This window comes from Salvia miltiorrhiza, chromosome 1, assembly GCF_028751815.1.
Source record: "Salvia miltiorrhiza cultivar Shanhuang (shh) chromosome 1, IMPLAD_Smil_shh, whole genome shotgun sequence".
Classification (NCBI taxonomy): domain Eukaryota; kingdom Viridiplantae; phylum Streptophyta; class Magnoliopsida; order Lamiales; family Lamiaceae; genus Salvia; species Salvia miltiorrhiza.
This window is the reverse complement of record NC_080387.1, coordinates 34,587,114-34,606,881: the sequence shown is the minus strand read 5'-3', so window position 1 is coordinate 34,606,881 and position 19,768 is coordinate 34,587,114. Positions and strand designations below refer to the sequence as shown.

At 40.0% G+C, this 19,768-nt stretch overlaps 1 protein-coding gene and 2 long non-coding RNA genes across 15 annotated transcripts; 1 reads left to right on the top strand and 2 right to left on the bottom strand.

Annotated features, from left to right (window-relative positions):
• The first annotated feature begins 1,240 nt into the window (after nt 1–1,240).
• LOC131021988 (uncharacterized) lies at nt 1,241–19,415 on the top strand. 13 transcript variants are annotated; one of them, XR_009101126.1, is made up of 6 exons: nt 1,245–1,445; nt 1,538–1,566; nt 2,731–2,814; nt 10,522–10,849; nt 11,366–11,572; nt 18,928–19,415. XR_009101126.1 is itself a non-coding variant. In XM_057951333.1 (5 exons), the coding sequence occupies exon 5, from the start codon at nt 10,530–10,532 to the stop codon at nt 10,764–10,766; it is 237 nt and encodes a 78-aa protein (XP_057807316.1). In that variant the 5' UTR covers nt 1,248–1,445; nt 1,538–1,566; nt 2,731–2,814; nt 9,245–9,316; nt 10,522–10,529; the 3' UTR covers nt 10,767–11,049. The 13 variants fall into 13 exon arrangements, 6 of the variants coding, with proteins under 6 accessions (XP_057807316.1, XP_057807343.1, XP_057807326.1 ...); XR_009101127.1 differs by lacking the exons at nt 11,366–11,572; nt 18,928–19,415 and adding an exon at nt 9,245–9,316 and having other exon boundaries at nt 1,241–1,445; nt 10,514–11,049; XR_009101124.1 differs by having other exon boundaries at nt 1,242–1,445; nt 10,522–11,572.
• On the bottom strand, nt 11,621–15,033 carry LOC131022040 (uncharacterized). The gene is made up of 3 exons (XR_009101134.1): nt 14,251–15,033; nt 14,088–14,153; nt 11,621–12,572 (listed from the first exon to the last, which is right to left on the bottom strand). It is a non-coding gene; the product is annotated as an uncharacterized LOC131022040 (long non-coding RNA).
• LOC131022034 (uncharacterized) lies at nt 15,479–18,805 on the bottom strand. Its single transcript, XR_009101133.1, has 3 exons — nt 18,418–18,805; nt 18,255–18,320; nt 15,479–16,736 (listed from the first exon to the last, which is right to left on the bottom strand). It is a non-coding gene; the product is annotated as an uncharacterized LOC131022034 (long non-coding RNA).
• Nucleotides 19,416–19,768: the final 353 nt, after the last annotated feature.

The following is a 19,768-nucleotide window of genomic DNA, read 5'->3' as shown; positions in this document are numbered from 1 at the left end:
CTGGATGACATTCCGTGCCGTCATACTTGTGCCGCTATTAGGTACCTCATTTATTACAAATTTTGCATATTGTATTAAAGTTTTGTAAATTTATATTTTTATCTTTGCATTTTATTAGGCGTGCAGGATTGCAAGTCACGGATTTTGTTGGAAGATATTTCAAACAATCCGTGCTGTTGGCCACATATATGGAGCGTATTGTTCCCGTTCCACATCCTACGTATTGGAATGTGCCCGATGAGATATCAGCCTATGTTGTGAAACCCCCGGATATCACGGTCCATGCGGGACGACGGAAGTTGAGTAGGGCTCGTTCAGCAGTTGAGGGTCCTCCTAATTCGGGTCCTCCTAATTCTCGACCTCAAGTATGCTCACGTTGCAAGGGTGGAGGTCACAATGCCCGGAGATGCACAGTGCAAGTACTTGCATTGGACTTGAACGTGCCGGTGGAGGGTGTCGAGCAACCACCCGATGCACGAAGGCGGCAAAAGAAGAAATGCGGCATTTGTAGGAGTGGAACACACACTAGGAATGCATGTCCTCAAAATGTTGGGTCGTGAGTGATTTTGAATCTTTAATAAATATGTTGATCTTGATCTTGAAAATGAATTTGGTTGTTTGATTGTTGTTTGGACATTGAATTTGTTGTTGCTACATGTTGATTTGGCTTTAAAAATCGAAAAACAGGTGCTTTTTGGGCTGAAAATCGGTGGCCTGCCCTCTGTACACGGTTAGACCCTAACCGTGTACAGATTGGGACCAACCGTGTACGCATGTAATACCCCGATTTTTCTTAATAGGATTACATGAGAATATTTGAATTTAGAATATTATTTTAAGTCGTTTTTTTTTTTTTGCCCGAAGAAATTTTTAGAAAAGTATTTTTATTCTAACAAAAGATTTTATCAAGATTTTACAAGAAAATACAAATTATTAAAGTTTCGAGCAAAATCGAATATTTCTTGATTTGCTTATAAATTCAAATCAATGTGGGATTATGGAATTCATTTCCTATGCGAATTTTCTTTTTAAGCAAGTGTCTCTTAATACATCATGTTTGAGTCTTACATGTTTTTTTTTTTTTTTTTAATTCTCAAAATAGGGCCCAAACTTTTAATTGTTGAGTTCTTTTATGACTTTGTGCTTCTTTATTTTTAGTGTTTGGGCTTTAATTGGGTTGAAATGTTCTAGACAGCCCACTTCTTTATCCAAACAACCAGCCCAATAATTTGACATATTCAATACATATATTTATAAGGTCCTGTCAGTTTCCTCTATAAATTTCAGCCATTCTCGCCCATTCGATCACACACAAAGCAGCTTAACTCTTCACCCAACACACAACTCATATCTGCTATCTCCTGCAAAATATCGAACCAATTCATCACAGCTCAAATCTGCTACCTCCTGCAAAATAGCAAAGAGAGTTGTAATCATCTTTAAAGGTCCAACCTTTCACTTATATCAAGATTTTATAATCTTACCTCTTGTTATCAATAAAAGCTCTTGATTACAATACATTTTTTTTCCCCTGCAGATTTACATCATAGCAGAATTCTCATAAAGGTTTGCCTCCAGTTCACTTCCATTCTCAAACATTCTCCAGTTTACCCATAAGAGATAATTTACATATGCGAATAACAATCGAATCTTGTATATATGATTGTCATATAGAGTAAATAGAATTGAAACAAGTGCACGTAATGACTACGGATTAATCGAACTTATCTGTTTTTCATGAGTGTGTTGTTGTGGGAATGGAGACGAGTCAGGGGAGGGGGAATCGGAGATGGCGGCAGCGACTTGTTAGATGCTGCTGTTCGCCGATCGAGAAAAAGGGAAACGACAACGGCAGCCCGTTGCCGGTTGACCCAGCGAGAGGGAGTCGGCGGCGGTGGCGGCCCTTTGCCGTTGACCGTCCAGAAGGAGATGGGAGGGGGCAGATTTAGGGATTTTGGAATTTGGGGATTTCCTTTTGAGAGAAAGAAAGAGGGAGAGAGAGAGAGAGTGGCAAAATGGGGGGAACAGAGAGAGGGGAGAGTGAGACGCGGTGCCGGAAGGAGATGGAGGTGGTCGACGGCGGCAGTAGCCGCCGGATTAAAGGAGGAGGCGGCTGTGAGAGAGAGCGGGGAGGATTAGGTGTGCTGATTTCTGTGTGTGCGTGTTAGGGGGGAGAGAGAGACGCCGAGATGGAGAAGGAGGCGACAGCCATAGCGTCGGCGTCGCAGCGTCTGCTCGCCGGAGAAAGAGGCGGCGGCGGCTGCAGATTTCAGAGGAGAAAGAAGGAATGGAAAGTGAGAGCTGGGATATAGAGAGAGAGACCGAAAGAGATGGGTTGAATTGGGCCCTTATTTTTGGGCTTCAGTTTTTTTTAAATTGGGCCAGATGCATGAGAATTATTTGATTGAATTTGGGCTCATACTAAGAGATTTGGACTTAAGTTTTTATTTTATTTTGATTAATTTGAGCCCTGGCTTGGTTATTTATTCAAAGTTGCATAATAAATATTATTATGCACTAAGTATGAGATTTTAGATTTGTGATTATAGCATGAGTTTGCAAAAGAGTTCAAAAGTTTTAAGCTATACTTTTGCAATAAGTATTTTGAAATTGGGATTTAGTTATGTTTAATGAGAGGTCGACTAATTGCCGAACTAGGATTTCAGAATTTTATGGAAATGTTAACAGAGACGATATTTTGAGGCCTATTAAGATTAGATTATCTTGTAGGTCCACTTGATAGAAGGCTTTAGCATTGGCTTTACAACGCAAGAGAATTTGTGCATATTTTATCTACAGGCTTGTCCTATCGAGGTGGGTTTTTATTTTCCAAAGTATGTTTTGAGTTATTAAGCTCTACTTGTTTTATGCAAATGCAAATGAATGTCCATGTTAAAATGTTTTATCTCTACTATTGTTTAAAGTGCTCCTATGTTCTCTAACGATCGGGACCTAGCCAGCGTAGCGATTGGATCGCCCTGGTTAGGATTGTGTACACACAAGGGGGTATTGTGGGCTGCTCCCACTTGCCTCAGACTGTCAGACTTGGGCTGCTCCCATTTCTAAAACATGCATGGTAGTGGACCTCTGTGGGCTGCTCCCACAAGTTCACATAATAGGTGAAGCACCAGTAGAGAGAAGACTGAAAATGGATCCACAATTTATTTTATGTATGCATAGAATGCTTTCAAATATTTCTATGTTATACTGTTCATAGCATGGATTATTCTTTCAAACGGATTTTTCAAATGTTTTCAAATGGCTAAACCCACTGAGTATACTAGTACTCAGCCCTGCAATTGTTTTCAAAACCTTTTGCAGGTTGAGCATAGGGGTGAGCATCGGTTCAAAATCGAACCGAACCGATGCATTTTGAAAAAACTGAAACCGAACCGACCCTGGAAGAATGAGAACCGAACCAAACCGACTGAAGTACGAAAATCGACCAAAATCGAACCGCTAAAAATCGATCGGTTTCGGTTCAAAACCGAACCGAACCGTTCGGAGGAGGGAAGAATGGTGGCGTAGGAGAAGCCGGGGGAGGCGGTCTGCTTCACCGGCGGTCGGTGGAGGAGAAGCCATCTGCTCGTGGCTCGTGCTGGAGGAGACGCGGGCGGCGGGGTCTGCACGTGGCTCGTGCTGCAGGAGAAGCAACGGAACTGTGGAGAAAAAGTTGGGCGCCACCGCTCAGCTCGTGCTTCATCGTCAGAGGTGGCGGAACAGCGGAGGAAACACCGGGGTGGGGGCGTTCAGAGAGTCACTGGCGCGGCGGCGCGACATCAAGCGAGTGGTGGCAGAACTGAGAGGGAGCGGAGGGTTCGAAAATATTGAATTTGGAAATGGGAGTAGGAATGAAACAGAATGAGTGAGCGGCGGGTGGTGTAGAGGGGAACTAGGGTTTCAAAATTTAGGCTAAAAGATATAAAATATAATATATTTTATTAAAATATATTAATGCATCGGTTCGGTTCGGTTTATAACCGAACCATAAACAGAAAACTGAAATCGAACCGATATCCCATCGATTTTTCTCTTTGAAAACCGAATCGAAAACCGACCCAAAAATATTAAAACCGAACCGAACCAAAAATGGTCGATTCGGTTGGTTTTTTCGGTCCGGTTCGGTTCATGCTCAACCCTAGTTAAGCAGCAGATGGTGTCGTACGAAGCTGAGTGAGGCTGTTGCTGTATTTCCAAATGAATGTCAAGAATAAATTTCCGCTGCCATAGTATTCCCTAAGGTGGATATTATTTGAGATTAGCTATCTTAATATTCGCTTAGTACTAAATGTTATCTTATTGTCTCAGACCTCCGAACTTTTGATCCTGGTTGGGAAAATTTCTATTTTAATTGCCGTATTTACTATCCTTCGATTGCGACATTCCTTTATTATGAATGTGTTACCTAAATCTAAGAACATATCACCTATTATATTCAATCAAAGTCTAGAAATCCCATTAAGTAGCATGTTTCCTATTCTCCCGGGAGCCGGGCTGTCACAATGCAACCGTGTACCGATGAACTCGCAGCCGTGCACGGTGCACGGTGCACGATTTTGAGTTCTTCCGTGCACGGTTGCGTGCACGGTTTGGAGAAACGGTACACGGTTAGGGCCTAACCGCGTTCAAAGCCCATTCAGCCCTTGTGCACCCCAAAAACACCAACAAGGGATAAAATCAAGTATATTTCAACAAACCAACAACCATGCCAAACACGAAAACAGCAAACCACCAAACATAAGCACATTGCTTCAACTAACAGTCATCAAAATCACAAAAAATTGTCTGTCGATACAAAAAATCACGAACGCCACATAATAGGGGGAGGATCCACACACAACTCCCATATCCTAACAGCTATAATCTCTCGATACTTGGCTATCTGTGCCATAGTCTGCAGCTGCTCTCGTCTTGGTGTGCCACCAAGCAAACGATCCAGATAAGCACATGCAAACACACCACAACTTATACTATCTTGTTGGACGAATTGCTTACTGTGTGGCTCCAAGACGAACTGCATCTCCATATCTGGAGCCTGCACAAACCTACTGGGATTCTCTGCATAATAACCCACCGTGTGCAACAATCTAGGCATCAGGCGAGTGATTGGCTTCATTGCATTTAGTCGACGTTGTCGTGTACCTTCCACATGTGACAGTGAGTCATACACTCTCACCTCCCATCTAGAGATAGATATAACCACAGTACACCAATGACTCTTATCGACATTGCAAATAGCAAAAATCTGCAACACAATATGACAAATGTTTAGAAACGTAGCTCATTCAGTTAGAAAATCTGCAACACAATGACTCTTACCTCACTCGCTTCCATCCAAGGCCATGCATAGTCTGAATCAGAACCATGAAACATGGAGATCAGCTTTTCGGGCACCACCCACTCCTCGTATGCATTTCGCCCCCGTATGTCGTTCCAATTTGGCGAATCCAGATGCAACGAAGTGAACTCTATGACCAGGGTCTCCTACAATCACAATATGAAAAATCATGATTAATTTATAGGTAGTTTTATATACATAAACACAAATTATTCTATGCAAAAACTTACATAAAATTCCAGAAAAGCTATCGGTGTTCTAGCCCGTGTCACTCCTGCAATGAGCTTCGTTTGCCCCCGAGCTATCCACTCCTGGTTGATTCTGATCCGTCGAACAGCCTTCGTATTCCAGAGGTCTATGATCTGCTTAAAAAAAATCATGATTAATTATCGACAACGCAAATATTAAGAAATACAATAATATCAAATTATTATACATCCCCGTCGAACTCCTGGCGAGGATCCATAATCCGGTGGAATAGCTCTTGGGTCATCACAAAGCCCGTCTCGAGCACTGTAACATAAGTACTCGGCGGCGCTGCCATAAACTCCCTGAAGCCCCGCTTCTTCGCCTTCATCACCCCCTTACCATACGGCAAGACCGGGTCAATGACATACGGGCTCTGCACTGTAGCAGACGGCCTAAGCAAGCGGTGAGGCCTCTCTCTAGCATCCGCATCCTCCTCTGATGAAGTCCAGGTAAAATTCACATCATGATCTACATCCCCCGGCTTAGGCGCAGGGGTGTCTGGACTATGATACCCAGCCGATGTCGCTGGGCGATCACTGTGACGTGAGGCGGATCGCCTCAAAGATGTCTGCCTCTCACTGTGACGTGAGGCAGATCGCCGCTGACTCGCATGGGGTGGATCATCTCCATGCTGTGATCGTCTCTGACTGCCACGAGGCGGATCCTCTCCATGCCGTGATCGTCTCTGACTGCCACAAGGCGGATCCTCTCCACGCCGATCCGGCTCTCCAACTGAGTGCCTAAGGCTCACATGAGGCGGATCTTCATGAAATGATCGCCCAGGACTAGGAATGTGAGATGTAGACCGTCTGTGACTGGGTCTCGGCTGGTCGAACTCTTCACTCCCGTGTCTATGACGACTGGCATTGCTGGATGATGATCTATGCCTCCTCGAAGAAGAGCGTCTCCCAAAGATGTCCTTCACAGCGGCTATGACCTTCTTCGTAATTTTGGCGACCAGTCCATGCTCAGAGTCGTCATCTACAAGCTCGCGCCGCATCTCGCGCCGCATCTCAGGGATCACGGTCCGGATCTGCTCCTGTGTGAAACGGGCAATCAGGTCATCATCACGTCGCCTCCAATAATCCTCATCTCGATCTGCCTGAGGCTCCCTATCATTAAACTCATCTGACCTGCGCCGCTTCGACGGGCTGCCAGCCGGATCAACATACGTCTGTATATGTCGCTCGACATGGACAGACTGCTTCTCACGAGCCTTATCTGCTCGTAAGCTACTCCTCGGCACAGGGGGAGGCCTAACAGGAGGAGGTGGTTCCGGTACAAGTGACTCTGTCAAGCCGGCATATCTCCCTCCAGGATGGTATCGTACAGAAAAAGGGTCGGGAAGCCTCAGGGTCTGCAAATACCATGAATCATTCTCCTCCTCGATCGGTTCGAGTGTCCGGTGACACTCGTCCTGCACAAAGATGAATCGATCATTTTTCATTATTCGTTAATCATAACATAATAAAAGGATTGAAACTGTAAAAAAAAATAACAATAATTACCTCATCAGCATCGAAAAAGTGGGCGAAGTCAGAAGCCGACTTCCAAGTCGTCCAGTTGATCAATCGTGGCATCTGGAAGCCCGTGTCACGAGCCCCACACACGCGGCCCAACCTCGGAATGGCCTCATACGACCAAATCTGTAATGCCCATATGGGCCCATAGAAGTGGTACGTCCTCCTATTCCCGGTAATCTCCGAGGGATGCTTCTTCAACACACTCATCCCATGGCACAAAAGCCAGAATGAGTAAGAGCCCCACGGGAAGTCGATCCATGATTGATTCTCCTCGATCAGTGCCCACACCCATTCGTGCACGTGTTTATAATCTCGACAGAAAATGAGATCATACGCCACGAGAATATTGGCCACCCTCAAATAATCCTCGGCACTATCGCCCATATTGCGGTTAACGAACCGCTTGCGCAGATCCTTCACTTCCACCTTCTTGCCTTTAAAAACTCGGTGCCATAGACTCTGCTTCCCAACACGGAGATCCACATTAGGATCAAAACGTTGCGGGGATGGCCCGAAGCACAACCCCGTCACCAGACAATACTCCAATGCGTCGAATCGAATGTCGTGTCCACCAACGTGGAACCACTTCTCCCACGGACCGAATTCTTGGTCATACAACTCCCGTGCAAGAAGATGGTGCAGTACGGCATTTGCACTATCCTGCCTCTTCAACTTAAGTAAATGCCCAAACGGACCTCTCTTAAATTCTTCTAAACATCGGTAATGCGTCAGACAGGTCTCCACTTCCTTCAATGTTTTGTCCCTGATGTAGTGATTGATTCGTCCGGTATAACCTTGCATGCACGGACGTAACCAAACATGCCTCGGATTCAGTATCACTCATTGGTAATTGAGAAGAAAGAATAATTAACGAAAGTTTTTGCTCTATTATGGAGTACACGGCTTTGGGGTTTCAAACCACACACGGTAGTTTGTAGAAAAGAGTGAGAGGCGTGAAATTGGGTGAAATTTTGCTCTCAAATTGGGTGAAATTTGAGCTTGTACAAGAGAGGGAAATGATGTGCACACACGGTAGTTTCACTTGGAAATTTTCTTGAGCAAAATGGTGTGCATAGACGGTAGTTTCACTTGGAAATTTTCACTAGGGTTCGTGTAAGAAGAGAGAGAGAGAGAGACAATATAGGACAAAACTGATTTTGATAGAAGATTCGAAATTTGACCCACTTTTTCATTTGAAGTGTTGTGGCCGAGATTTTGTGGGGATATGGACATTTTTAATATTTTTTTTATTAGATATTGAGAGAGAGAAGTGATATATGTGGGGACCATTAGGGATATATTTGTACATTTACAAGAATGTGTTACTAAACTTATATTTTTATGGGGTGTGATACTTAACTTATTTATTTTATAGAAAGTGCTACATAAAAATCTCGGCCAATTATTTATTTCATACAATTTTATTTTACTCCATATAACATTGCTATATTTTCATTTCGTGCACAACACTGAGTAAAATACTAACTAAACCCCTCAAAAAGAAAATACTAATTAAACGAAAAGGGCAAAGAAGTATATAAAAGAAAAATAAATAAATAAATTTGTTATTACAACATATAGAATAAAATATCCATTAATTAATTAAAATATAGTATATTTTCGTTATTACATAAAAATTTATTCCCTTTGTTCATGACATCGTTTGTTTTCACTTTTATTATTTTAATTCGTTTACAATATCATTTCCACTTCTATTCCTACAAACTCTTTTCACATTAATAACGAGACTAAAAAATCCTTCGAATTACTAAAAAACCAAAAAAGAATTGCGTCCTATTCCTATCCCAAAAAAAAAGAAAAAGAAAAGAAGAAGTTGCGGATTAGGTGATTTATTGCCGCTTCCTATCTAAAATTCCGACACTCTTTCACTCTTCTCGTCATTTTCCATCGCCCTGTAATTCAAGCGAGGTGATTTCTTAACCAATTTATTTTTTTCATTTCAAATTGTGAATCTTTGGAATTGCTTGGATTGAAGAATGAAATTGCTTTATTTTGTTAGAATCTGACCCTAATTGTTCTTGTAGCTTTGCCGGTGCGCCTTACTTGATTTCATGTGTGGTTTGATTGATGAGTTAGGGTTTGAATTTACTAGGATTTTTCTCTAAATTCGCAGAGTGTTTATGTTTTACCCTACCATTTGGCGTTTCTTGAATTGGTTGTGTTAGATTCTGAAGCAGCAAATTACGTAAGCATCCAATTTCACTCCATTACAAATTTGTTGATTCAATATGAATACCGAATTGAAAGTCAATATGTTGCATGCTTAACTAGAAACTAAAAGCTAAAGACTTGAGTGCTAGCTAACTACACAAGAATGCCGAAGCATTATCGCCATAGATCCTTTAGAGCTGTAGATAATGAAATTAGGTTGAGCAGTCTAGATAGTTTATTTATCATCTGGTCAAGTACTCTCTAGAATGCAGATTTACTTGTCTTTGTTGAAATACAAAGAATGCAGATCTTGTTAAGTTGAAATTCATGGAGATTGGAAACCTATTAGTAACACAATCGATTTGTGGCCACTTACCAGGTTCAACTGATTTGGAATAGGTTAGAATTATTGCCCTCTCGACATAGTTGTCTTCTCTCTCTCTGTGGTTCTGGGCTGTCTAAGGCTTGCTTCTGATAATTGATTTACATAATACAGAAGGTTACTGTGATAAGACAAAGGTGGTCAAGTTCTTAACTGACAACAAGAATCATTTATGAATCTTTTAAAAGTCGACCAAATTATATAACCGGTTAGCATTTCTACTAGTAGTATGATATTTTACCATGAACATATCTAGCCTCGGTGGAAAAGAATGTTTGCATTTTACCAGCCGGACACATGATTTTATCGGTCGAATCATGTGTCCGACCGATAAAAACATGTGTCCGGCCGGTAAAATCATGTGTTCGGCCGGCCGGACACATGATCTAGCCACCCCCGGTCATATATACTCTTGACTGATAGCTGTCAAATCGTTGACTTTTATGACCGATGGCTGTCAAATCGGTCAAATGTGTAAGACTTTCACAAAAAATCAAGCAAGCCCATCAAATCAAGGGGTATTTAAAGAATAGGGCATAAAATGCTTTGTATAATAAGAGAGGGCATTTTTACAAAAAAAGATAAGGAAGTGGGCATTTTAAATTTTCACTCTTTTCAAATCATGTTTTTGAATTATCTGCTTGCTGCCATATTTAATGAGGATATGAAATTCTGGTGTCAATGAATCCAAAATCCAAGTACTGTTTATCTCATTGATTCTTCAGCCAGAGTGTCTGCTGCTAGAGCTAGCCTATATTTTTACTCCCACCGAGAAACTGTATAAGACAACTCTAATCAGCCATGATTTTTTTTTTTTTTTTTAATATTTTCTAATGCTAGTTCTTTAAGTTGTTAAGGTTCACCAATGGGAAATAAACCTGCAAAGCCTGAGAAGAAGGAAGAGTTGTTCCTGAAAATTGTTCCTCCTCTTGACCGTGCATATACTCGTTGGCTTGCTCGGGATCTTGATAGGATTTATGGTTTCACTCCACGAAATCCACGTGCCATAAAGCCCCCAGACCACTATATTGAATACATGCGTATGAACGGCTGGTTGGACCTGGACCTGAATGATCCCGACCTTGCACATTTATTCAAGTGAACAATCCGTGCATGTGGAAAATCTGGACTAGGGTCGGCAGAGATATTCGGTACAATGCTAGTAAGATGAGAACCTGTCACTCTGTAAGTATACCTTCTTCTTGATTCAGCTTTGATTAATGTTTTCTCTTTCTTATGAAAAATGGAATGTACACTACTTTAGATACATGCAACACTTGAGCCCAAATTTGCACGATTTTTTTGTGTTTGATTTTTATAGAAGTATTTGTATTATTTTTTATTATATTTGTTAAATTAAGTAAATATATTATCAATTTGATTGATGATTCGTGTTTCACATAAAAAGAATTCATATTTTGTATATTTTAAATTTCCACATTATTAAATTATTCAAAATTACAAAATTTAAAAATATGGTAGCCGTGCACGAGAGAAATTCTAGTTGTTTTGAAATTACTAATTTCAGCGTTCGTGAAATTTACAATTTTGCGCGTATATATATATATATGTGAATTTTACATTAAAATAGAATAAGGTTTAGAACTTTAGATGCTAAATTTGCTTTTTGTTTGAACATAATTAGTTAACGGGCTTGATGAGTAGTTTTATTTATGGATGTTATAATGGGCCGTCGTGAAGGCCCATCCCAACTTCTCTTGAGGCCCGCTAACAAAAGAGTTTTAGCCGCGTAAATGCAAGCGCGAGGGGCCGCGTGGCGAGCTTCAATTGAAAGGGGGCAGTACGCGCCAAAACATTGCCTGCTTTAACGGTGCCTGCTTTAACGGTGCAAATTGAGGCGCGAATCGGCGATCCAAACACTGCTTGAAAAGAATAAGATTCCAATTTGTTATTGTCACACCCCAATTCTTGAAGGAATAAATATAATCGAGGTGCAACTAATTCATAGAAATAAACAAGGAACAACCTTGTAAAAACCCGAAATAGGATAGAAAGTCGGGCTATGCCCCTTTGGATCACAAGTTTTGTTTCATGTTTCTGACAACCAACATTCATTAGCATAAAACTAGAATTTCAAATTTAAGTTCGACATGAAGTCATCTTAAGTTGAGAAAACAAAAGACTGATATGAGTAATTGCTACAGCGGAAGTCTAACATAGGAATTTAACTCTAGCCTCAGCTCCGTCCCGTCAGCACCAGCCAGCCAACCTGAAAACATTTGAAAGTATTTTTGGGCTAAGTACTAATGTACTTAGTGGGCATGCATTTTCATAAACATTTCATATTTTCGTAAGAGCAGTTTATCCAATTATACTAGACATGACTTAGAAGGTTTTAAAATGAAAGAAGTACTTCTAAGCATGTTAAAACATTTTTCATTTGTGCGCACATGTCACACTCCCTTTCTGTTACTCGCTGTGATCCCGGACCTTTTAGCCACCGACGGATCCATATCTCCCGCTTTACTTGAACTGAGGGCGTAACCCAGTCAAGTTCCCATTTGGGACCCAATGCTCCGGAACACATCCCGTCGAGCACCCTTATAACGCCTCATACATGATTAGTGCCCGATGGAGATCAACCCACCGAGTCAGCTAATAGGTGTACACAATTCTCAAACAACGTGTTAGGTCATAAGAGAACCTCGATCGATTAACTTATGCGAGCCTTAAACAGAGCAGAGTGCACATAAACATTTTATTGGATAAACAGTTTTCATTACATTAAATAAACAATTTGCATTTCATTGAAAACATTTAGAGCTTAATAACTCAATCATACTTTGTACATTTGGAAAGTAAGCCCACCTGGATAGGCAAAGCCTGAAGATCATACACATAAAAACCTGTCTTGGGAAAGCAGCGCTAATCCCCCTGGTCACAAAGCCTACAAGAAATTCTATTCTTAATAGGTCTCGTGAAGCTAATCTTAAGTCATGGTGTAGTGCTTAATATTCTATGATTCACTTAGCCGGGTTTTCAAAATTCAATGAATAAATAATTGAAAATATTTTTCTTGAGTTAAGAACACCAACAATATTCTTACTCATCTTTCTTTAATAATTGGAATTATAAATAAAACCAATTAGATCATAAATATTTCTATTGCAAAATATAATGCAAATCATATCATGCTTAGCATATAATAAGTAATTTACTTAAAATATGCACATAATAATAATATAATATTATTATGAAAACTAGTCTTTGAAAATAATTAATCAAACTAATTAATAGTTCAATTAATTATAATAGGGTAGCCCAATTAATTAATTAAATTAATCAAGACAGCCCAAAGTTTAAAATAATAACTGACCCAAATGATATTTAAAATAAGATCCAGCTGAATTAAACTAATCAGCCCAACTGATAAATAAAATAAAGGCCCAATTGTTAATAAAATAAAAACCGGCCCAACTGATAATAAAATTTCGCAGCCCAAAACTTAATTAAACCCCGGCCCAACACCCAAGCCCACTCCCCAACCAAGCCCAACCCCAAAGCCCAACCCTCACCCTAGCCCAACACCTCCATCCTCTTATCTCCCTCTTCAGCCGCACACACACACTATCACATATCTCAACCTCTCTCTCCCAAGGCTCTGTCCCCCTCTCTCTCTCGCGGTTCACGCCACCACCCCCTTCTCCCTCATCCTCACTCATCAAACCGGCGAGGCAGCCGCTCCTCCTTCCGGCGAGGCAGCCGCTTCTCTCTCCTGGAACTCCGGCGTCCGCTTGGACTTCCCCCCCCCCCTTCACTCAAACTGGCTGACAACGGCAGCAAATGAGACGGGCTGCCGCCGTGCCTTGCCATCTCCCTCGAGTCTCTCTCTCTCTTGGCTTATTTCCGGCCGCCGCAGCAGCGGAAACTAACCATCGTCGCCCTTCTCACCCTCTCTCTCTCTCGATCCTCGGCCCGACAGCAGCGGGGAGAGCCGCCGTGCCGTAGCTCCTCCTCTCACAGACAGCGTGCCAGCAGCAGGGAAACCACCGCCGCCGACCACAGTCGTCTACAGCGGCGGCGTCGCCGCCTTCTTCTCTCCCCCCTTTCCGGACAGCCTATGGCCGTCAAAAACGTTGCCCCAACTGAACTCACGCTACACCAACACTCAAATCAATGGAAAGTTGACTCTTTCATTCAAAAATATAAAATAAAGAAATTATGCAGATTGTTCTGTATATGCATATGTATCATTCTGTTTGTTTCTTCTATTTTCTTGTTTAATCGATCGGTTAATAAGAGTCCGTATAAGTCTCTGGTATGAAGGATGATTATCTGTGTATATATGTATGCCAATTTACTGTCTGTGAAATAGGTGTTTATGCTGTGTTTGATATAACCATGAAAGATTTGGGTTTACCAGTCGATGTGTTTGATATAACCATGAAAGATTTGGGTTTACCAGTCGATGGTTGAGTAAAAGGCGATCCTTTGTTTTATGAAATTATTATGAGATTATTCTATTGTTCTGCAGAAAAGAATACAGATTATAGTTAGAAGCTTCGTCAAAGTAACGTCAAAGTAGGAATGGAGAATAAGAATGAAAGTAGGAGGAATTTCTTTACCAGCTGCTGTAGAATATGATTGAGAAGAAGCTCAAGATTGGGAAACTGAATTAAGTAGAAAGCTCAATGAGAAGAATTGATTTTGGGATGAATAGGCGTTAAAGGATGGAGGCTTTTATAGGTGAAATCAGTTTATAAGTGTGGGTGGAAGAGTGGGTCAGCTTATAAGTGTGAGTGGAAGAGTGGGTGAAATTGGTGGGGAAAAAAAAATATATCGTGTAGTGTAGTGTAGTGTAAAGTGTGAGTGGAAAAGAAATAAATAAAATATAATGAAAACTGTAATAATCATTCAGTGTTCGCTTAAATAAATAACTCGTGTAGATGCTAAATGTTAAATTAAATAAATATGTAATGCATATAAATTTAATAACTAAATTTACAAATGTTTTTTTGTAAATCATTTTTGTTGGAATTAAAAATAAATTCATTTTCTTTTATCCGGCGTGAATCATCTTAAATCTAAGTTTAAATTAAATTCTAAACTTAATATAAATGGGCGGGGTGTTACATTCCTCCCTCCTTATAAAAATTTCGTCCTCGAAATTGTATATCTGGTATTCTAGTTTGTGATACTAGTCATTCTAGTCATTGTTGTGCTTATCGTGATAAAATAAGATCTTATTGTGACAACTACATAGTGTGAGTCTATACATTAGGATGAAACTCTACTCAAAGTAAAAATCTTAATTGACAATCACCGAGATCTTAGTTATGTGGGCTGGCCAGACCCAACAAAACGAATCACTCAGTCAAATGGGAGCTTCGCCCCCAATCATGTCAACTTCTTATCTCTTATAAGGCTCTAATTCAACTTTTAACTTAAAGTACTTACTACTAAATACTTCAATCATAAATCTTTGGTATCATATAGGTCCATTCTATGTCGTTCTAGCGGTGTTATCACGACTAACATTCGTAAGACATTCTTGGGTAGTTCTCAAACTATTTGTAAAAGAACTCATCATTCTAATCATATAGGCAGTGAACCTAAAATGATAACATAAAGCTTTCTCATCATTCATTCATACATACATACATACATACATATATTTGCTTTCTTTGAAATTTTGAGTCATATGGACATTAAATGTCCCTTTCATGAAAAACTTTGCTTATGCCGGAAAGATTCAAGGAATCTAACTCGACCATACATACATACATACATACATTGATTCGTTAAGGGCTCGGGTTGTCCCAAACACGAAATACATTCATTGAGTCGTTATGGGTTCGAGTAGTCCCAAACACGACAAAAAGCATTCACATAGCATCGTAAACATAAGGCGCACATTTTCTTGAAAACTTTCATAACATCTGAAATACATATATGTATATTTTTGAAACTATTATCGTACCTTGGTTGCGGCAGTGTGACGGTGAGCTGAGGGCTACTGACATTCTTAGAAGTCTAGAGATACTATTCTAGACTCAACATCAAAAAGCTTATGGTTATCAGAAACATGAAAGAAAACTCATGCTCTGATACCATTCTGTCACACCCCAATTCTTGAAGGAATAAATATAATCGAGGTGCAACTAATTCATAGAAATAAACAAGGAACAACCTTGTAAAAACCCGAAATAGGATAGAAAGTCGGGCTATGCCCCTTTGGATCACAAGTTTTGTTTCATGTTTCTGACAACCAACATTCATTAGCATAAAACTAGAATTTCAAATTTAAGTTCGACATGAAGTCATCTTAAGTTGAGAAAACAAAAGACTGATATGAGTAATTGCTACAGCGGAAGTCTAACATAGGAATTTAACTCTAGCCTCAGCTCCGTCCCGTCAGCACCAGCCAGCCAACCTGAAAACATTTGAAAGTATTTTTGGGCTAAGTACTAATGTACTTAGTGGGCATGCATTTTCATAAACATTTCATATTTTCGTAAGAGCAGTTTATCCAATTATACTAGACATGACTTAGAAGGTTTTAAAATGAAAGAAGTACTTCTAAGCATGTTAAAACATTTTTCATTTGTGCGCACATGTCACACTCCCTTTCTGTTACTCGCTGTGATCCCGGACCTTTTAGCCACCGACGGATCCATATCTCCCGCTTTACTTGAACTGAGGGCGTAACCCAGTCAAGTTCCCATTTGGGACCCAATGCTCCGGAACACATCCCGTCGAGCACCCTTATAACGCCTCATACATGATTAGTGCCCGATGGAGATCAACCCACCGAGTCAGCTAATAGGTGTACACAATTCTCAAACAACGTGTTAGGTCATAAGAGAACCTCGATCGATTAACTTATGCGAGCCTTAAACAGAGCAGAGTGCACATAAACATTTTATTGGATAAACAGTTTTCATTACATTAAATAAACAATTTGCATTTCATTGAAAACATTTAGAGCTTAATAACTCAATCATACTTTGTACATTTGGAAAGTAAGCCCACCTGGATAGGCAAAGCCTGAAGATCATACACATAAAAACCTGTCTTGGGAAAGCAGCGCTAATCCCCCTGGTCACAAAGCCTACAAGAAATTCTATTCTTAATAGGTCTCGTGAAGCTAATCTTAAGTCATGGTGTAGTGCTTAATATTCTATGATTCACTTAGCCGGGTTTTCAAAATTCAATGAATAAATAATTGAAAATATTTTTCTTGAGTTAAGAACACCAACAATATTCTTACTCATCTTTCTTTAATAATTGGAATTATAAATAAAACCAATTAGATCATAAATATTTCTATTGCAAAATATAATGCAAATCATATCATGCTTAGCATATAATAAGTAATTTACTTAAAATATGCACATAATAATAATATAATATTATTATGAAAACTAGTCTTTGAAAATAATTAATCAAACTAATTAATAGTTCAATTAATTATAATAGGGTAGCCCAATTAATTAATTAAATTAATCAAGACAGCCCAAAGTTTAAAATAATAACTGACCCAAATGATATTTAAAATAAGATCCAGCTGAATTAAACTAATCAGCCCAACTGATAAATAAAATAAAGGCCCAATTGTTAATAAAATAAAAACCGGCCCAACTGATAATAAAATTTCGCAGCCCAAAACTTAATTAAACCCCGGCCCAACACCCAAGCCCACTCCCCAACCAAGCCCAACCCCAAAGCCCAACCCTCACCCTAGCCCAACACCTCCATCCTCTTATCTCCCTCTTCAGCCGCACACACACACTATCACATATCTCAACCTCTCTCTCCCAAGGCTCTGTCCCCCTCTCTCTCTCGCGGTTCACGCCACCACCCCCTTCTCCCTCATCCTCACTCATCAAACCGGCGAGGCAGCCGCTCCTCCTTCCGGCGAGGCAGCCGCTTCTCTCTCCTGGAACTCCGGCGTCCGCTTGGACTTCCCCCCCCCCCCCCTTCACTCAAACTGGCTGACAACGGCAGCAAATGAGACGGGCTGCCGCCGTGCCTTGCCATCTCCCTCGAGTCTCTCTCTCTCTTGGCTTATTTCCGGCCGCCGCAGCAGCGGAAACTAACCATCGTCGCCCTTCTCACCCTCTCTCTCTCTCGATCCTCGGCCCGACAGCAGCGGGGAGAGCCGCCGTGCCGTAGCTCCTCCTCTCACAGACAGCGTGCCAGCAGCAGGGAAACCACCGCCGCCGACCACAGTCGTCTACAGCGGCGGCGTCGCCGCCTTCTTCTCTCCCCCCTTTCCGGACAGCCTATGGCCGTCAAAAACGTTGCCCCAACTGAACTCACGCTACACCAACACTCAAATCAATGGAAAGTTGACTCTTTCATTCAAAAATATAAAATAAAGAAATTATGCAGATTGTTCTGTATATGCATATGTATCATTCTGTTTGTTTCTTCTATTTTCTTGTTTAATCGATCGGTTAATAAGAGTCCGTATAAGTCTCTGGTATGAAGGATGATTATCTGTGTATATATGTATGCCAATTTACTGTCTGTGAAATAGGTGTTTATGCTGTGTTTGATATAACCATGAAAGATTTGGGTTTACCAGTCGATGTGTTTGATATAACCATGAAAGATTTGGGTTTACCAGTCGATGGTTGAGTAAAAGGCGATCCTTTGTTTTATGAAATTATTATGAGATTATTCTATTGTTCTGCAGAAAAGAATACAGATTATAGTTAGAAGCTTCGTCAAAGTAACGTCAAAGTAGGAATGGAGAATAAGAATGAAAGTAGGAGGAATTTCTTTACCAGCTGCTGTAGAATATGATTGAGAAGAAGCTCAAGATTGGGAAACTGAATTAAGTAGAAAGCTCAATGAGAAGAATTGATTTTGGGATGAATAGGCGTTAAAGGATGGAGGCTTTTATAGGTGAAATCAGTTTATAAGTGTGGGTGGAAGAGTGGGTCAGCTTATAAGTGTGAGTGGAAGAGTGGGTGAAATTGGTGGGGAAAAAAAAATATATCGTGTAGTGTAGTGTAGTGTAAAGTGTGAGTGGAAAAGAAATAAATAAAATATAATGAAAACTGTAATAATCATTCAGTGTTCGCTTAAATAAATAACTCGTGTAGATGCTAAATGTTAAATTAAATAAATATGTAATGCATATAAATTTAATAACTAAATTTACAAATGTTTTTTTTTAAATCATTTTTGTTGGAATTAAAAATAAATTCATTTTCTTTTATCCGGCGTGAATCATCTTAAATCTAAGTTTAAATTAAATTCTAAACTTAATATAAATGGGCGGGGTGTTACAGTTATGACTTTTAAATATACATTTTATGGTTAATCGGAATATTATGCACAAAATTATGTTTTTCATTGATAATTATCTGGATTGCGGAGTTATAAAAGAAATAGACAAAAAATGAGAGGGTTATTTACACAACCAAAAACGAAGAGGAATTTCAATTCTTTCCTATAACGCCAAATGTGCAAGTGCTACAGACAATTTTCTTGATACCTGGTTAATGTTTTCCTGAAGCAAAAACACGCTCTAAAAATATTGTTTTGGATTATAACCTTATATACTAGTACAAGATACCATGATTTCTGACGAAGAATACGATTTTTTGTTTCTTCAGTTTTTAATAGGACCCACTTCACATTAAATAGGATTTCTACCCATACTAATAAAACCTCATGTTATCCCCGAGGGGACACCAAGCGGTATCATCTCCTGTGTGTAAACAGTAAGGTCTCGGGTTCGAACATCACTGCTCCCCCTCCCTAAGTCAAAAAAATACTCCCTCCGTCTCGCCCAAGATGCTACATATTCCTTTTTGCGCCGTCCCAACGAAGATGCTACATTTCTATATTTGGCAAAAATAAGGAATTTTAAACACTTAATTAACACTAATTAAGTATTTATTTATTACATTCTCTCTTTTACTTTATCACTTTATTACCTTCTCTTTCTTATTTTATCACTTTATTACTTTATCTCTCCTACTTTATCATTTTATTATTACACCCTTAAAACATTAATCTACAACTCCTTAAATCCCGTGCCGAGAAGCAAATGTAGCGTCTTGGCCGGGACGGAGGGAGTAAAAAATAAAACCCCATAGGCATTTTCACTGTATCCCCCTCTGCTTG

Bases quoted from the DNA above. Each gene is read 5' to 3' on its own strand.
- LOC131021988 (XM_057951370.1), top strand. From the start codon at position 10,530: ATGGGAAATAAACCTGCAAAGCCTGAGAAGAAGGAAGAGTTGTTCCTG.